Consider the following 14,585-nt stretch of genomic DNA (forward strand, 5'->3'; position numbering starts at 1 on the left):
AGCAGCCACATGGTGCTTAAAGTAAATTTATACTTTTGTGGATCAAATATTCCTATATGAAGTATTGCTTCTACTGGCAGCATCATACACTCCTTTAACAACCCTAGAATTTTTACATCTGGCTCTGGAACGCATCTAATTCTCACACTATCAACACAAGGTATTTTTTTTGCATATACACATGGCAACAAGATACAGTGTTTCACTTCTCTCCTCTGAAGTCTAATGATATCTAAATGAAAATTTCCTGAAGCAGTTGATAGAATTTGGAACCATATAACAAAAACTATTCATGTTTTTCAAAACCAAATGTATTAGTATTTGATCCATAAAAATCTACATTCTGCTCTTTGCACATGTTGCTTCCTAAATGCATGGCAAGTAAATGCAAGCACATATTGAAACCAAAAACCTCACCAGTTTTTACACAGATACATTTACAAATAATTTGTTCAAATGCTTCAACATATGGCAGCCAGTTAATTCTAACAACATTGTGTCTGCATTAATTTTGATCTGCCCTCTGGTGGTACAGATGTTACATGGCTGTACTTACCTGAGAATTGGCAGCTTCTTTGGGAATTGGGACAGAGACTGACATCGTTGTATTTAATATTTTAGGCACAATATTGGCACTAACATTGAACAGGGTTACGCTGTTCAGTTTCAGAGTAAAATTCAAGCCCAGGAAGAGAAACACCTGAAAGGAGATAATCACTTATCTGTTTTGTCATCAGCTAGGAAATAAGAACTACGTGTGAGACATTCAAACAAGAAATCCTCATATTGAGAACTGTTTTAAACATGTTGTTTTCTAAAATCTTTCCCAAAAGAATAATAGAATATAATGTTAAATTATGAATAATGGCAGATGGTGGCATATTCAAGCCACAACTGTTTTAAGTTCATCTTCAGTATTTATTTATTGCCTATAAGCAGAATACAATTATAATTAATCATTTACAGTGTGCAAGGAGGGTTGTTGTAGTAGTAACAAGGTGTTCAGCCATGCAAACCCTCACCCAGTATAGTTCATGAAAAAGCTGAAAGCATAATCAGGCCCCAAGGCAGATGTTTCCTCATGGACAGAGACTGTACCCAAGCAAGATTCTGGATCATGAAAGACTATACTATGGGAAACATGCTGTCACTAAGAAAATATTTTAAATTGCAAGTTTTCTTTGTCCATCAGTACTGCGTATAGAAAAAGCGTATTTCAAAGACTACAATTCAGGGACTGCTATTGAAAGGGCTTTCCTGGGAGACAATGTTTTCATATGATAAGAGGAAATGCACAGGCAATCCCTCCCTACTGCACATGTCAAACCTCCCTTCCTTTGAAAGGTCCCAGCCACAATCTCTTAAAGGATATTGACAGACTGGAATGTGTCCCAGAGGAGGAAAGATTGAAGGAGTTGTGTGCGTTTAGCAAGGAGAAGAGATTATTAAGAGGTGATGTAATAGCCATTTTCAGATTTTCGAAGGGCTGACACATCAATGGTGGAACAAATTTGTTGCTCCAGCAGGCAGGAACCAAACCAACAAGTGCATATTAAAGTGGTTTAAGACTTAACATCAGGAAGAACTTTGTGATGGTAAAATTTATTACTAGTTTTTACCATCCATTACTATTCAGTAATGGAACAGACAGCATCAGAAGATGGTGGATTCCTTAGTTAGAGGGTTTTTTAAAAAAAAAACTAGAGGCCAGATGGCTACTGACCAAGGATGCTACAACAGCAGATTTCCTGCCCAGGCAGGGATTAGGATCGATGACCTCTGGGGTGCCTCTCCACTCTGATTCTAGAAAATGGGACTCTTACTTTTCTAGAAAGCTTTGGGTTGCAGCCAAACTTATAATGGACAATGGTCACAAAGTATTGCTATGCTGCTTACTCAACTCAGTTTCAAGGACCTCACAAGGTAAAGAGAAATTACAGACCTGGGTATGTATTGGCACAGTCTTCACTCCAAAACTGGAACCTGCTTTAACTAGCAGATGTCCCACTGCATTGGTTGGCGTGACTAAGCTTTCTTCACTAGGAGATGAAACATGATACTCCACAATCACATCTCCAAAAGTCCCCGCATGACGAGTTACGTTAATCTGGATGTGCCGGCTCAGATCGTGCTTCACCAGCACTGACTGCTTTTCAGAATACAAGGCAAATACTCCATGGGGATCATCATTTGCCAAAACAGTGAATCCAGAAGTGCTTTTCTCCTGATCCACATCAGCTCCTCCTTCCACTGAAGTAAGCTGTACCACATAATGCTCATCTATTTCAGGGACATCATCAGGCAATAAGAATATAACAATCTCAGATGTCCTTTGCTCATCAGGAATCACAGCAGAGCCACTGGTGGAAAGGAAATCATCTGTAGTATCTGAATCACTACTTAGCTCCCAGTGAACCTGAAATAAAAATCTTTGATCAGTAAGTTCAAAAAGTGGTGAGACCTTCATATCTTTTTACATATTAGACAATTACTTTTAAAATGAAATTATTATTATTATTATTATTATTATTATTATTATTTATTTGATTTGTATATACCCTTTAATCAATGATCCCAGAGCAGTGTACGACATTAAGAAAATAATTCATACAGCATAATAATAAACCATAATGCACAGCATAGTAGCAAAATACTCATAATAACAGTTCCCCTAAATATGTCCCTCTAAAAGTAATAAGCACATTCCTCTAAGAAACATTTAAACTGATTTATTGTTTATGCTTGACATAGTTTTCCAAATCATTCCAACAAAGAAATACAGTATGATTGCCTATTATGCACATTTAACTTGCACAATTTCAACCATATGTGGCTGAAGGCCACATAAGTTAAATGCAAGCAAGGGGGAGATATTAAAAAGGGTTTTCCTGCTGCAAAAAAGAGTTTTTTAAGGTTTTTGCCTTGCTTGGGAAGTAAGGTCCAGTCCACGTGGCAAATCTGGGATGCTCCTGTGAGATCTTGCAGGAACTCAGACAGCCCTGTGAGATCTTGCAAGAGCATCTTGGGGGCTCCAGAGCTGACATGTGGAGGCGGCTTTGTTCCCCAAGCAAGGCAGTGAGCTTAAAAGCGCTGGGGAAACCCAATGCCAAATGAGCTTCTAAGCTCCCTGCTTTGCACTGTGTCCAGAAGCACCAGGATGCTCATGCGGCGACAGTTCCAAGAGTTTGAGTATATGTATTTTTGCAGATACATGGAACCCTTGTGTAAGATGTGATCATACTGTAAATTTAAAAACCTAAAACATTCAGAAACTTTAGTTAAGAACTTTACGAATCTACCATACATTGCACAATGTCTCCATAAGATCTAATTTCACCTTCATAGTCAAGGGTGAGATCAAATGTGCTGCTAAAGACTTCAGATTACACTGTTGCAATTTGTAGCAAAAGTCGAAACCACCAAATAAGCACCAAAGGTTGAAACTACCGTAATGTTCCCCATGGTGCCTTGAATTCGCATTATGAATAGCACGATACGTAGTGGCCCTTCAGATGCTGACGGCTCCTCGTAGTACTTTGGGGATAATGATTCAGGGGCAAACTGCACAATTCCATTGGGATCTCCAAACTTCAGAATCTAAAAATGTTTTCAATAGCATATAATTGACTTTCCTTGCTTGTGGGACAAATAAAAATTAAACAGTTTAAGCAACAATTCATGAGATATTAATTCCATGTTTACTTATTCCCTTTAAAAAAAATGGCATAAGATCCAAACAACAATGCAACTAATCTTTTATGCTGTGACTTTGAGCTTGTTTTTGAACAAATAAACAAACCTAAGCATGGCAGCTAATTGTTTTGTTAAGGTTACAATGAGAGCAGCATGTAAATTACAAAAGGACCTGAACTGTGATAATAGGATTTTGTGTGCATATTCTGCAAATGAAATCAAGTGTATTGACTTCACACAACAATGGTCAATAATAATTTTGGATGCTGATAAACATAAATTATTAAAAAGAACAAATTAAATGTTGGGAAGGTTAGAATGACTCAGTTCTTTGGGGGAAGAAAAGTTTAATAAAACTGAAATGGGGAAAATTATTGATCCACTCATGTTCAGGAAGGAGAAACAGTAGAAGAAATGTTATCTAAGAAGAACAATGGCCAAGATACAGATGACTGTATCAGTGCCTGCTTCTCAACAGCTTGGTAGGGCAAGATGCCCACTTATTTTCACTCAGCTGCAAATGCCTCCATATTTTGAAAAGAGGTATTGGTGGGGAGGCTGTGGGGCCATGAGGTTAACCCCACTCCCATGGTCAATATGCACATTGGCCACACCATGTCACTGCCAATGCAGCAAGCATGAGAAGGGGCTATATGCATGCATGTTCCCAGAACGCCTCAACACAAGAGGAACTCTTATTTCAGCCAAGATTCGCCTTCCTAAGGAGGAGCTTTATTCATCAGTATGTGCATAGAATAGCTTCAGATTTTGGTCAAAGCACAGATGGACATGGCTCTTATGTGTGCCAGTAGTGGGAGTGGGGCTAGTCAGGTATCCCCACAACTTTCTCACACATTCTTTAAATGCAGGGAGGAGGAATGGCTGAGCCTTCCTCATGTCGCAAAGCTTTCAACAATTCCTGGGCAGGAAAAACACTGAGCAACCCAACCTGCTTTACTACAGAAACAGTCCCAATTTTTTTATTTTTTTTTAAAAAAAGATTTACTATTAGTGTAATGCTGGCAGCCTTTGGATCCAGTTCTGTTTCACCCTTTGCAATGCTCAGTCGAACAATGTAGGTCTCCTGAACTTCAACTTCTTCATGAGGATAAATTTCCAAGGTGATGCTTCTCAGACCACCTTCTGCTTCTTCAAAATAAAAGGATCCGTTCACCGGGTCACCAATGTCACTGTTCAGAGCAGGTAAAATTGTCTCTGAGTTAGGTCCTAAAATATCCCAGTTAATCTGTGAAATATATAAATTCCAAAGGTAGCATTTGTTAGTATTATAAGCAAGTTGCAATAGAACAATTATGGTAGCTAGTACCTTTTACGAAAGACATTAACTGGAGGATGGCTGGAGAGTTGCTCTATTTCCCATGTGAGTATTGGCAAGAGAAGCACAGTCCTTCTAACCTCAAGTGGCTTAACTGATCTAACAACCCTTAGCCCATAGCAGTGAGTCCCATTTTACTCATGTTTTTTTTTTTATATCCCACCTTTCTGTCCATGAAAACCCTCAAGCAGTTAATGATGTATCAGTTATTTTTTAAAATGTAAAAGACAGCAAGCAATACACCAATCTGCAAAACTGGAAAGCACACAAACCAGAAAAAAACAACCACAGTAAGAGGGGTGGGGAATGGATAGCCAAATTACCACCTACTCTAAATGCAGGTTAAAATAATCTTATCACATTCAGTAGATGCGTAGACCAGAAACAATTCCTGTATAATCTGGTTTACAATCTTATACGACACAATCTTATAGAAAAATGAGGGAGTGTGAAATTTAATCTCATTCATTTCATAATAAAATGCATCCTTACAAAAGGAATTCACCAGCATCTAATTTAAGACGGGGAGCCATACCTGAGATTCTCCCACCAAGCCTCCAGTTCTTTCCAGGACCAAGGACAGCGTCAATGACATATCAGGATTGGGGATAATTATTCGGCTTTGGTTGAGGAACCGGACAATCCCATGCGGAGAGTCGCTCTTAGCAATAGTTATCTGGGTCACTAGGTGGAGCCCAAGGACTGCTCCCCCACTAGCACTTATTAGCTGGATTTCAAACTGCTCAGCATATTCTCTATTCCAGAAACAATAGAAAAGATCACATTTTGCTACCAAACATGACCTCTCTGTATAGGCATCATTAAAATCTGAATGCCCAGCAATTCACCAGAACATTTGCATATATTCAATATTAATTATGGGTGGTTTACACTGTAGACATAAGAAAGGGAAAATAACTGCCAGTGCATGATCTGCATTTATATATGTAATTGCAGCTTATTTAACAGACACATAGAAACTCTATTTTTTAATTTCTTCTTCATAAGAGAAATTTACAGGAAACCAGAAAAGAGACTGAGATAATAATGGTTGTTCTCTATTTTATTCTTGATCAATGTTTGCTTCACAGCTAAAAATTTTGTTTACAGCAAAAAAAAAAGTTTATCAGCAACTTTTTAAAACGAAGTTTTTAAGCAGAGGTTGGATGGCCATCTGTCTTTGATGCTTTAGTTGAAATTCCTGAATTGCAAGGGTTGGATCAGATGACTCTTGGAGTCCCTTCTAATTCTACAATTCTATGATTCAAAAGATATTCTCATATATTTTTAGACCTCCTTATCCATTTCCCTGTCATATGCAAAGAAGTCTTCAACATCATTACCTTTCATCGTCATCTATGATTAAGACACTGATGAAACTCTGGTTTTGGCCATGATGAAAAATGACTGAATTATTTATGATACTGTAGTCAACACCGCCAGGAAGAGCTGAAATACTTCTAGATATGAAATCTGCAGTCACTAAGCCGTAAGTCCCACGTCTTCGCACCACTGGAATCATTATCAATCCAACATCTTCTTCCACTACAAAAAATGAATTCAAAGTGAATGAGTGACATTTTCTAAATTGCATGCTTGTATATGGCCATATCATTTATTCTTTTACTTGAGTTCATATGTTTGGGGAGGGGGGTACTCAGGCAATATTAGGAAATTGCCCCCAAATGCCACCAGTGGTAGGACAAAAATTGGAATTGCAAAGTGATTATTTCACAAAGACATTTGTTGCATATCCTTGAAAGCTGATTATTTCTACTTGTTTGAACCACAGAGGGAGAGAATCACTCAGAAGGTCCCTGTTGGTACATTTCATTTTACATTTCTCACAAGCTATTTAACCCATAGAGATTCATGGAAAAGCTTTGCATTTTCCAGTGCAGCACACAGTGAGGCGCTGCTATTGCTACTTACTGCTGCTCTCAGCTGCTGAACTGGGCTGAACTCCCACCATCCCAAGAGCCAAGGGCATCTTGTGAGGAACAGCAGCAAAACTTTCTGCTTTAGGGGTGATAGTATCAATGGGACATCTGTAAGAGTACCTGTCACAACAGTTATGTTTTTGTTTCCTGGTGCTAAAAAACAACTTTAAACTCTGTTTGGGGGAGATGTTTAAGTGCACTTTTGCATTCTTCTGTAGCTATTGATGCCACCAAAGAAAATAAATAAGGAAATCGAAACCTAAAACAAGTACAAGATTTTGAATGGATAGTACTGTTTTATTATATTTTTATTACATTAATATTCTGCTTCTCCCTGACATGCATATCATGTGCATGGGATTCTGAAAAGACCTGCAGAGGTCCAGCAAGAGTGCTCAACCATCTGTTTCCACACCAAGCTCAGAGGTCATCATTAACAATGATAAAGTCATTCATTTGCTCTTTAAAATGCAGCATGATGCTATATCCTTAACCTACCTTGCAGACTTGTATAGAGTGGATCAAATTCAATTATGCCCTCTGCATTGTCACTTTTCGATATAATGATTTTTATTACTGAGGCATTTCCTATCTCAGGGGGTTGGTCAACTTGCAGTCCATTTTCTTTTATCGTAAAATCAAATCCACTTGCAAAAGTATGTGAAGGGAAATATAAAGAAATTAGGCAATAAGCTCAGATTCCTGGCTGTCCCAGTTTTTGTCCTGTGACAAACTGGCTTAGTTCAGACATAGCTGCACTGCTAACCATAGTTTCATGCCAAGAGAATGAGCCTGGATTTGGTCCTGGTTTGTAATATAGATTAGTTGGGCAACTGCAAATTGTAGTAGTAGTAGAAGAAGAAGACGAACAACAACAACAACAACAACAACACCCAGTCATTAATCTCTATCTTGCAATCTACAGTTGAATCCAAAACATAACATCAAGTAAGATATCCAGGGTTACTAAATTTGTTATATATATGTACCACATATAGCAAATTCTGTCGCCATGGTTAATCTTCTCCCATGCAATGAAATTTATTTTTTACCTTCCCAGTAGTTCAACTTTTGTCATTTCTATTGAAAACTCCTCAGGACCTTCAGGGAGGTCATCATCATGGATTTCTGCATAAATAGTTTTCATAGTCTCCTTGGGTTCAAAAGTAACCTCTCTGAACATGAGAGTAAAATCCATGCCTTCAACGGCAGTTCCATTCATCGCCTGATACCAGAGGCGAATTTGCCCGTAATATCCATGTGAACGGACAACTGTGATATTAGCCTGTTGAGGACAAGCATTCCTTAAGGCTCCAATGACACTACATCATGTTGCATTGTAACGTTGATTACAGCTGTATGTTATAACTGTTGCAGGTGCCGCACAATACTCATTACACACTTGTAAGAAACCATTATTTTAGGGTGGAGGCACACTATGACCATGATCGTATAGTGGTTAGTACTCTGCGTTGTGGTTAAAACATTTTTCTTTAAGCAAGCCTACCCAGACATGCTTGAATTTTGTTTTAGATTTTTGCTGATTTTAACTGTTTCTAAAATACTTTTACTTTTGTTTTCAACTGTTTTAATAATTTTACTACTTTTGCAAGCTGCTTAGAGGTTTTGTTACAAACCAAGTGGTATATAAGTTTTGTTAAATAAATAAATACAATAAGTGAACTCCCCACTTGCCCATTTTTCTTCTTCAGACGTCTGCAGCAGTTCCTGGGAGAACGCAAACTTCCCATAGGGGAAGTCACTAGCAGCCATGGTGATGTTTGCTGTGCTGGCAGACTCATTTATGATTCCTCCATCACTGATACCACTTAGATGAAACTGATAGTGATGTTTTTCCTCTGGAACATCGTCATCTAGAGCCTAAAGAAATGCAAGCAGACAAACCAGTAAGAATTTTGCAATGTTCACTTTGATGGAAAGCCCATTTACATGTGAACCAAAATGCAAAATCTAACCAACATGGAACACAGCAGTCACAAGCCTATACTCGATGTATACGAGTGAAGGGGCTATCAAATACAGCAGAAGCCTTGTGACAGTGGCACAACATCAGATAGGCCACTGTCAAGGTAGCTATGCTGGAACAACATCTGGAATACACTGATAGAAGAGCCTGCCAGTGCAGCCACAGTGCCAAAGAGGCACCTGCAGAATAGTTAAAATGTGTTGGAGTTGTGAGTGGAACTGGGGAAGCACAGAGCAGCATCCCACTTGTGCTGTATCCTGCAGACCAGTCACAAAGACCTGACTAAAGGAATTTCATCCCATTGGATTTGATGAGGGGAGAAATAACTCTAATATAATATCTGTCTGCAAAAAACCCAACGCCATCATACACACATTGGAATAACATAGTATAGGATATGATGCAAGTCAGCACCCAATCACAGTGCACCCACTGCAGTATATAAACCCGACAAATTAATACCATAACCTAGATGACAGGGCACACAGTATGGAGCTATCCTTCTCTGGCCTCCAGTCCTGCCTACTTAGAGCTCAGAAGGGCAAACTCTATTGAGAGGAACTGTGGAGAAGAGCACTGCGTAAAAAGTGAGCACTTTGCACAAAGCAGCACAAGTAAGGACTTGAGCACATAGGTACCCAATAGGTACATTTTTTGTTGTTGTGGGTGTAATTGTTATTAGTCCCCTGTGCATGTTGTGATCCAAAGTTGTGCTTGTGAGCAGCACAAAGGGATTCAAACCAGGGACTCCCAATAGTGGGGTTACTGCTGTCATGGGGTGAAGGGGCACTATGGAGTCACTATGTGTGCTGTGATGCAGGCAAGAGTTCTAAGGTCTTTTCCCAATTGTCATGGTTCATTAGTTACTTCTGTGGTTGCAAGTGCCATGTGGACATCATTGGCACAGTTCCTGCTGGTGGACACTGGAGGTTTACATGACTGATGCAGTCATAACTGCTTTTTCATGCCATTTGGAGATTTGTCATAGTGTTGTGTTTTCCCCTCCCTTCTTTGGCCTAGTCTATAGAGGACACAGAGGGTATTACCCTCGCATAGCAGCAGCATATTTTCCCCTCCCATTCCATATAATGAGAGTATAGGATTGCTCAGCTGGGAGGGAAAAAATGTAGTTCATACCTGTATCAGTACGATGGCAGCAGACTGCCTGTCTTTCATGGTCAACATTCCTGATACCTCAGCAAATTTCTTCTGATCGGGTGGTGTTATATTCCAGAAGACAGTGACCTCTCCAAAAATCCCTGGCCCACGTACTAGGCTGCAGGCAATGACAGGAGCATGGTCAGGTTTCAAGTTTGATTTCATGGTTTTGGCTCTCCCTTCAATTTCAAACACTGCAGTCAATCCTAAACAGATCTTTCCCCTGTCTTCAAATAAAGCTGCAGCAAATTATTGGGTTTTTTTAAAATGGGAAAACTGTGTACTGAAACAGCCGTTTCTTGGATCTCTGAACTCATGTGAATTGTCACAAAATATATTGTTGTTTATTGTTTATTTAATTTCTATACCACCCTTCATCTTAAGTTCACAGGGAGGTTTACAACATATATAGGTACTTAAAATTTATTCATATGTGGCTTGGTGTATCAAAATCTGACCTGCAGCTGCATGGTATGTGAACTCCTGGGTATTCTGAGAGTGCTTCTGGACACCAGCTTCTCTAACAATCATAAGAAGCACCTGTTATCATAAGCTTTTGCAGCTAGGCTGTGGAAGTGGCGGCGGTCAAAACTGTTACTTCTCACATGTTGAGATAAGTAGTGGGTTTGGTCTAGCAGCACTCTGGAAAGGGATCAGAACACTTGACATCTCATGTGTGGTATTTGCTTGGCATGCCGGCATGCTGGTCACCCACCAAAATATTATGATAACTAGAGAAGCATTGGGAAAAACTCTGAGATTTCCCAGTCTAATTGAAAGCATAAGTGATGACTCCTCCCATAGTTAATTAAAATTAATTAAAGCTTTCACCAGATGGTGGGAATCTCAGGACCAAAGTAAACTTGCATTTATTGCACAGTTTACCTTTGCATAGTTCATTTTTCTTTAACAAATACTTGGCTAGGGAGGGGGCACACAGCAGTTCAGGATTGTGGTATGGGAACAGAGACGCCAATGAGAGCAAACTGCATGACAGACACTGCAAATAGTTTAGCTCTTTTTGGAAATATATTCCATAAAATAATCAAAATATTTTATTTGGATTTGGATATAATTGTGTGTGCATGTCCTAACTTTGAGAGCCAATGATGTGAATGGAAACTACTAGAATTACTTGAGATTTCTACAAATGAGATTTCTATAAATGACAGGGTTGTGACATTTTGACAAGGTTAGGGCATTAAAAAACCCCATAAAGCTGCAAATTGCTATAAAGCTTCTCATTCTTCTTGTTGCTCAACATTGGAAGGACCTAAAGGGTGACACATTAGCTAATTGGCATAAGACAGTTTGGCAAGTTGATATGTTGGGAAAATTAACAAATAATCTGCATCTGGCTAAAGGAACAAAATGTAAAAGTTATTTTGTGACAGATTGGCCCTGTTTTATTGTTTATGCAAGCAAACAGGGGATACAAAGGCATCTTCTAGCAGTGTGCAAAATGTTTTAGACTTGGATTTTGATACTTTTGAATAGGCTATACTGACAGATTAAAGTTTTTTGGTTTTTTATTGTTTTACATTTGGCTCCCCTTGTTTGCTGTGTGAAATGAGGAGATTAACTGTTTTGTCCTGTTAAAATTCTGCTCATCAAAAATTTAAAACCTAGAAGAAAAGAAAGCTCCATATATACAGCAGTGGGATCTACTTTAAGGCAAATCTACGTTGACACATATTTATAGATTGCAACAGTGTTTTACAATGAATGTAGATATCTCAGAGATGTATCTACCCAATAAAAGCTGTCCCATTGTACTTTCCTATGGGCTCGCCAATCAGGATATGGGTGGATGATGAAGCTATCCCAACAATCCCAGAAGCTCCCAGGTCTCCCAGTACAGTGATGGTTGCCACACCTGTGAATACAAAAAAAGTTTCCTAATTAAAAAACAAAAATCACTGACATAACTGATTAATCTTTACTCTGTTTTCTCTTTGGATGAAAACCAGAGGGGCTTACACATACAAAAGAAAGACATTTTTCGCAAGGCCCTCATGGCATTGGGTTGTATCCAATGGCTTTATTGGCCTATCTGTAGATAAGGGAGGGAAGCCACACATACCATGCAGCCACACACACGCCCTGGGGAAAAAAACCTGCAGAGATTTGAGGTACCTTCTACAGCAGAATTAGGGTGGCTTAGGGGGCTGCATGAAAGAAGGGAATAACAAAAAACAGCTATCCTCTCAGCTCCACTGACAGAAGCATTTGGTAAGCTGAGTGACTTTGCTGAACAGAACCCACAGCTGAGTTTTCATTTAGTTCTCACTATTGCCACAGTCAAACTTTTTTTTGGGGGGGGATGTAAATTTGCCACTGTGAAACACTAAAGTTAGGCTCTGCAATTAAATTGTAAGGCAATCCTTGTTATCACCACTTGTTCTATAAAGTACCATTAGTTTATTTTTCAGTTTAATTTATTTTACATGCTAATTGGCTGAGACAAACAAGAGCTTTAGTGCTCAGCAGTTAATAAGTTTGTTTGCAAGGCAAGAACTCCACTGAGTGCTGAGAGGTCAGAAGGAAATTTATTGCAGGTGTTCAGAACGCAGTTTTACATTTCTACTCTGAATACCAGTTCAAATTAAACCTTATTTTCATAGGAGTAGAGTAAGTCGCCTTATACTGAGACATATCATTGGTCCATCTAGTTCTGTATTGTCTACAGTGACTAGCAGCGACTTTCTAGGCTTTTAGATTAGGGCATAGCTGTCAACTTTTCCCTTTTCTTGCAAGAAATCCTATTCAGAATAAGGGAATGTCCCTTTAAAAAAGGCAAAAGTTGACAGCCATGGATTGGGGTCTCTCTCAGCCCCACCTGGAGATGTCATTCTTTCAGCCTGGGACCTACTGCATGCAAAGCAGATGTTCTACCAGTAAGCCACAGCCTTTCCCTCTTAATTTCAGGAGGGACAAAGTATGTTAAAACACAACACAATTTCTCCCTTGAGAACTCAGGTATCAGAATAATAGCTAATGTGAGTTTCAAGTTCAAAACACAGCTTGACCAAAACACATGTTTTTAATGGCCTCATAAACATTGATTTACTTGGTCAGTAAAATACTTTATCTTAATGTTGGGGACAGAGAGCCACCTAATCAAATCCACTCCTTAATTCTACCCAAATTTACCCAAATTATGCCACTCTGTAACCTTTTACAAACAGCAGGTAAGGAGAAAGCCATGAAAGCAGGCCAGCTGGACCCCCATGGCCTCCCTGTAATTCAAGCACTTATCGTCTTTGGACATTCAGTGGAAATGGCTTTCCCCCCTTATGTTTACCATTTATTGGTGAGATCTCTGTGCCATCAGTAGAGACCAGTTGAATTGTGTAACTTTCATCACCTTCCAACAGACCATCTTGAATTGCTTGCAAAACTATGGTTTTTTGGGATTCCATCTGTATTAGAATGGAGCAGACAATAGTTCAACTTACAGCTGTCACTTAGTATATTAACAGAAGAGAATGTACCTTCAGTTCTAAGCAAAATTTACCATATCTAATTAATTAAACAACATTCTGACAAGACAGATTTAGCCTCTCAGGTGGCTCCTTGGTGAAGCAGAAGGTGTCTAATTACGAATGTAGAAAATGGACTCCTCAGAAAAAATGTAGCAATGACTCATTTGGAACAGAAGTTGTCACCCCTTCTCTAGCAGCAGTTAAAGCCAGACCAATCTCACTACAGGTGATCTTGAATAAATCTTCCTGCTTACTTTCTGAGTCAAATTAACTGTGCAAATAGTGCACCACGTTGGGGCCAAACAACACAACAATTTGTCTCTATAAGTATGGCTGATTCAGGGGTATTTAGGCATGTTCAGGACCTCCTATAGAAGATTGTTTTCTTCAGTTCCATGACCCTCAGATAGACTGGTAAATGGATACACAAGCATCAAAGAAAAAAGGGAAATGGTAGAAAACAGTAGGTTTACCTCAGCAAAGAGAAGAGTCCCATTGAGAGGAGTGAGATCATATTTAGCTGCCTCCTCTAGTATCCAAATGAGCCGAACTTCCCCCTTGCCTCCTTCACTCCGACTTACAGTAAGAAACACATTTGCGGCAGGATCATCAATTGACTGGGGCTCCTTCACGGTTACCTAAAACAACGAAGGCAAGAAAAGGTTAGAGCAGATATGTCACATTTTGCACATATGGAGGCTAATGTGGGAAAATAAGTGGAAGTCACACACACACACACACACACAAACCAAGGACCTGGTGTCCAAAGAAAGACAGCACTAACATCCTCTAAGTACCACACATGGAGTACTTGATCCAGTACTGGAACCCCCAATACAGAACCTAGAGTCAGATGCACAGATCCAGTGCCGGGAGGGAACTGTATAGAAGCAGCAGCCAACTTCTTTGCACATACCAGCCTCTCTAGGTTGAAACTAAAACATCTATTTGCTCTCTACACTCAACATTCTGATTCGTGACTCATA

General features: G+C 39.3%; 1 protein-coding gene across 5 annotated transcripts in view; it reads right to left on the reverse strand.

Annotated features, from left to right (window-relative positions):
• The window catches only part of ADGRV1 (adhesion G protein-coupled receptor V1), a 232,105-nt gene that overhangs the window by 120,240 nt on the left and 97,280 nt on the right, over positions 1-14,585 (reverse strand). For all 5 annotated transcript variants that reach the window (XM_083703064.1, XM_083703065.1, XM_083703067.1 and 2 more), the window contains 13 exons: positions 14,073-14,237; positions 13,419-13,536; positions 11,867-11,990; positions 10,094-10,232; positions 8,665-8,850; positions 8,022-8,254; positions 7,468-7,616; positions 6,373-6,574; positions 5,565-5,784; positions 4,700-4,939; positions 3,448-3,597; positions 1,943-2,416; positions 557-700 (listed from right to left, as the gene is read on the reverse strand). In XM_083703064.1, the coding sequence (XP_083559190.1) occupies positions 557-700; positions 1,943-2,416; positions 3,448-3,597; positions 4,700-4,939; positions 5,565-5,784; positions 6,373-6,574; positions 7,468-7,616; positions 8,022-8,254; positions 8,665-8,850; positions 10,094-10,232; positions 11,867-11,990; positions 13,419-13,536; positions 14,073-14,237 (2,544 nt within the window). The remainder of the gene's footprint in view (positions 1-556; positions 701-1,942; positions 2,417-3,447; positions 3,598-4,699; positions 4,940-5,564; positions 5,785-6,372; positions 6,575-7,467; positions 7,617-8,021; positions 8,255-8,664; positions 8,851-10,093; positions 10,233-11,866; positions 11,991-13,418; positions 13,537-14,072; positions 14,238-14,585) is intronic.

The sequence above is a fragment of the Podarcis gaigeae genome, assembly GCF_964106915.1.
Source record: "Podarcis gaigeae genome assembly, chromosome: 11".
NCBI lineage: Eukaryota > Metazoa > Chordata > Lepidosauria > Squamata > Lacertidae > Podarcis > Podarcis gaigeae.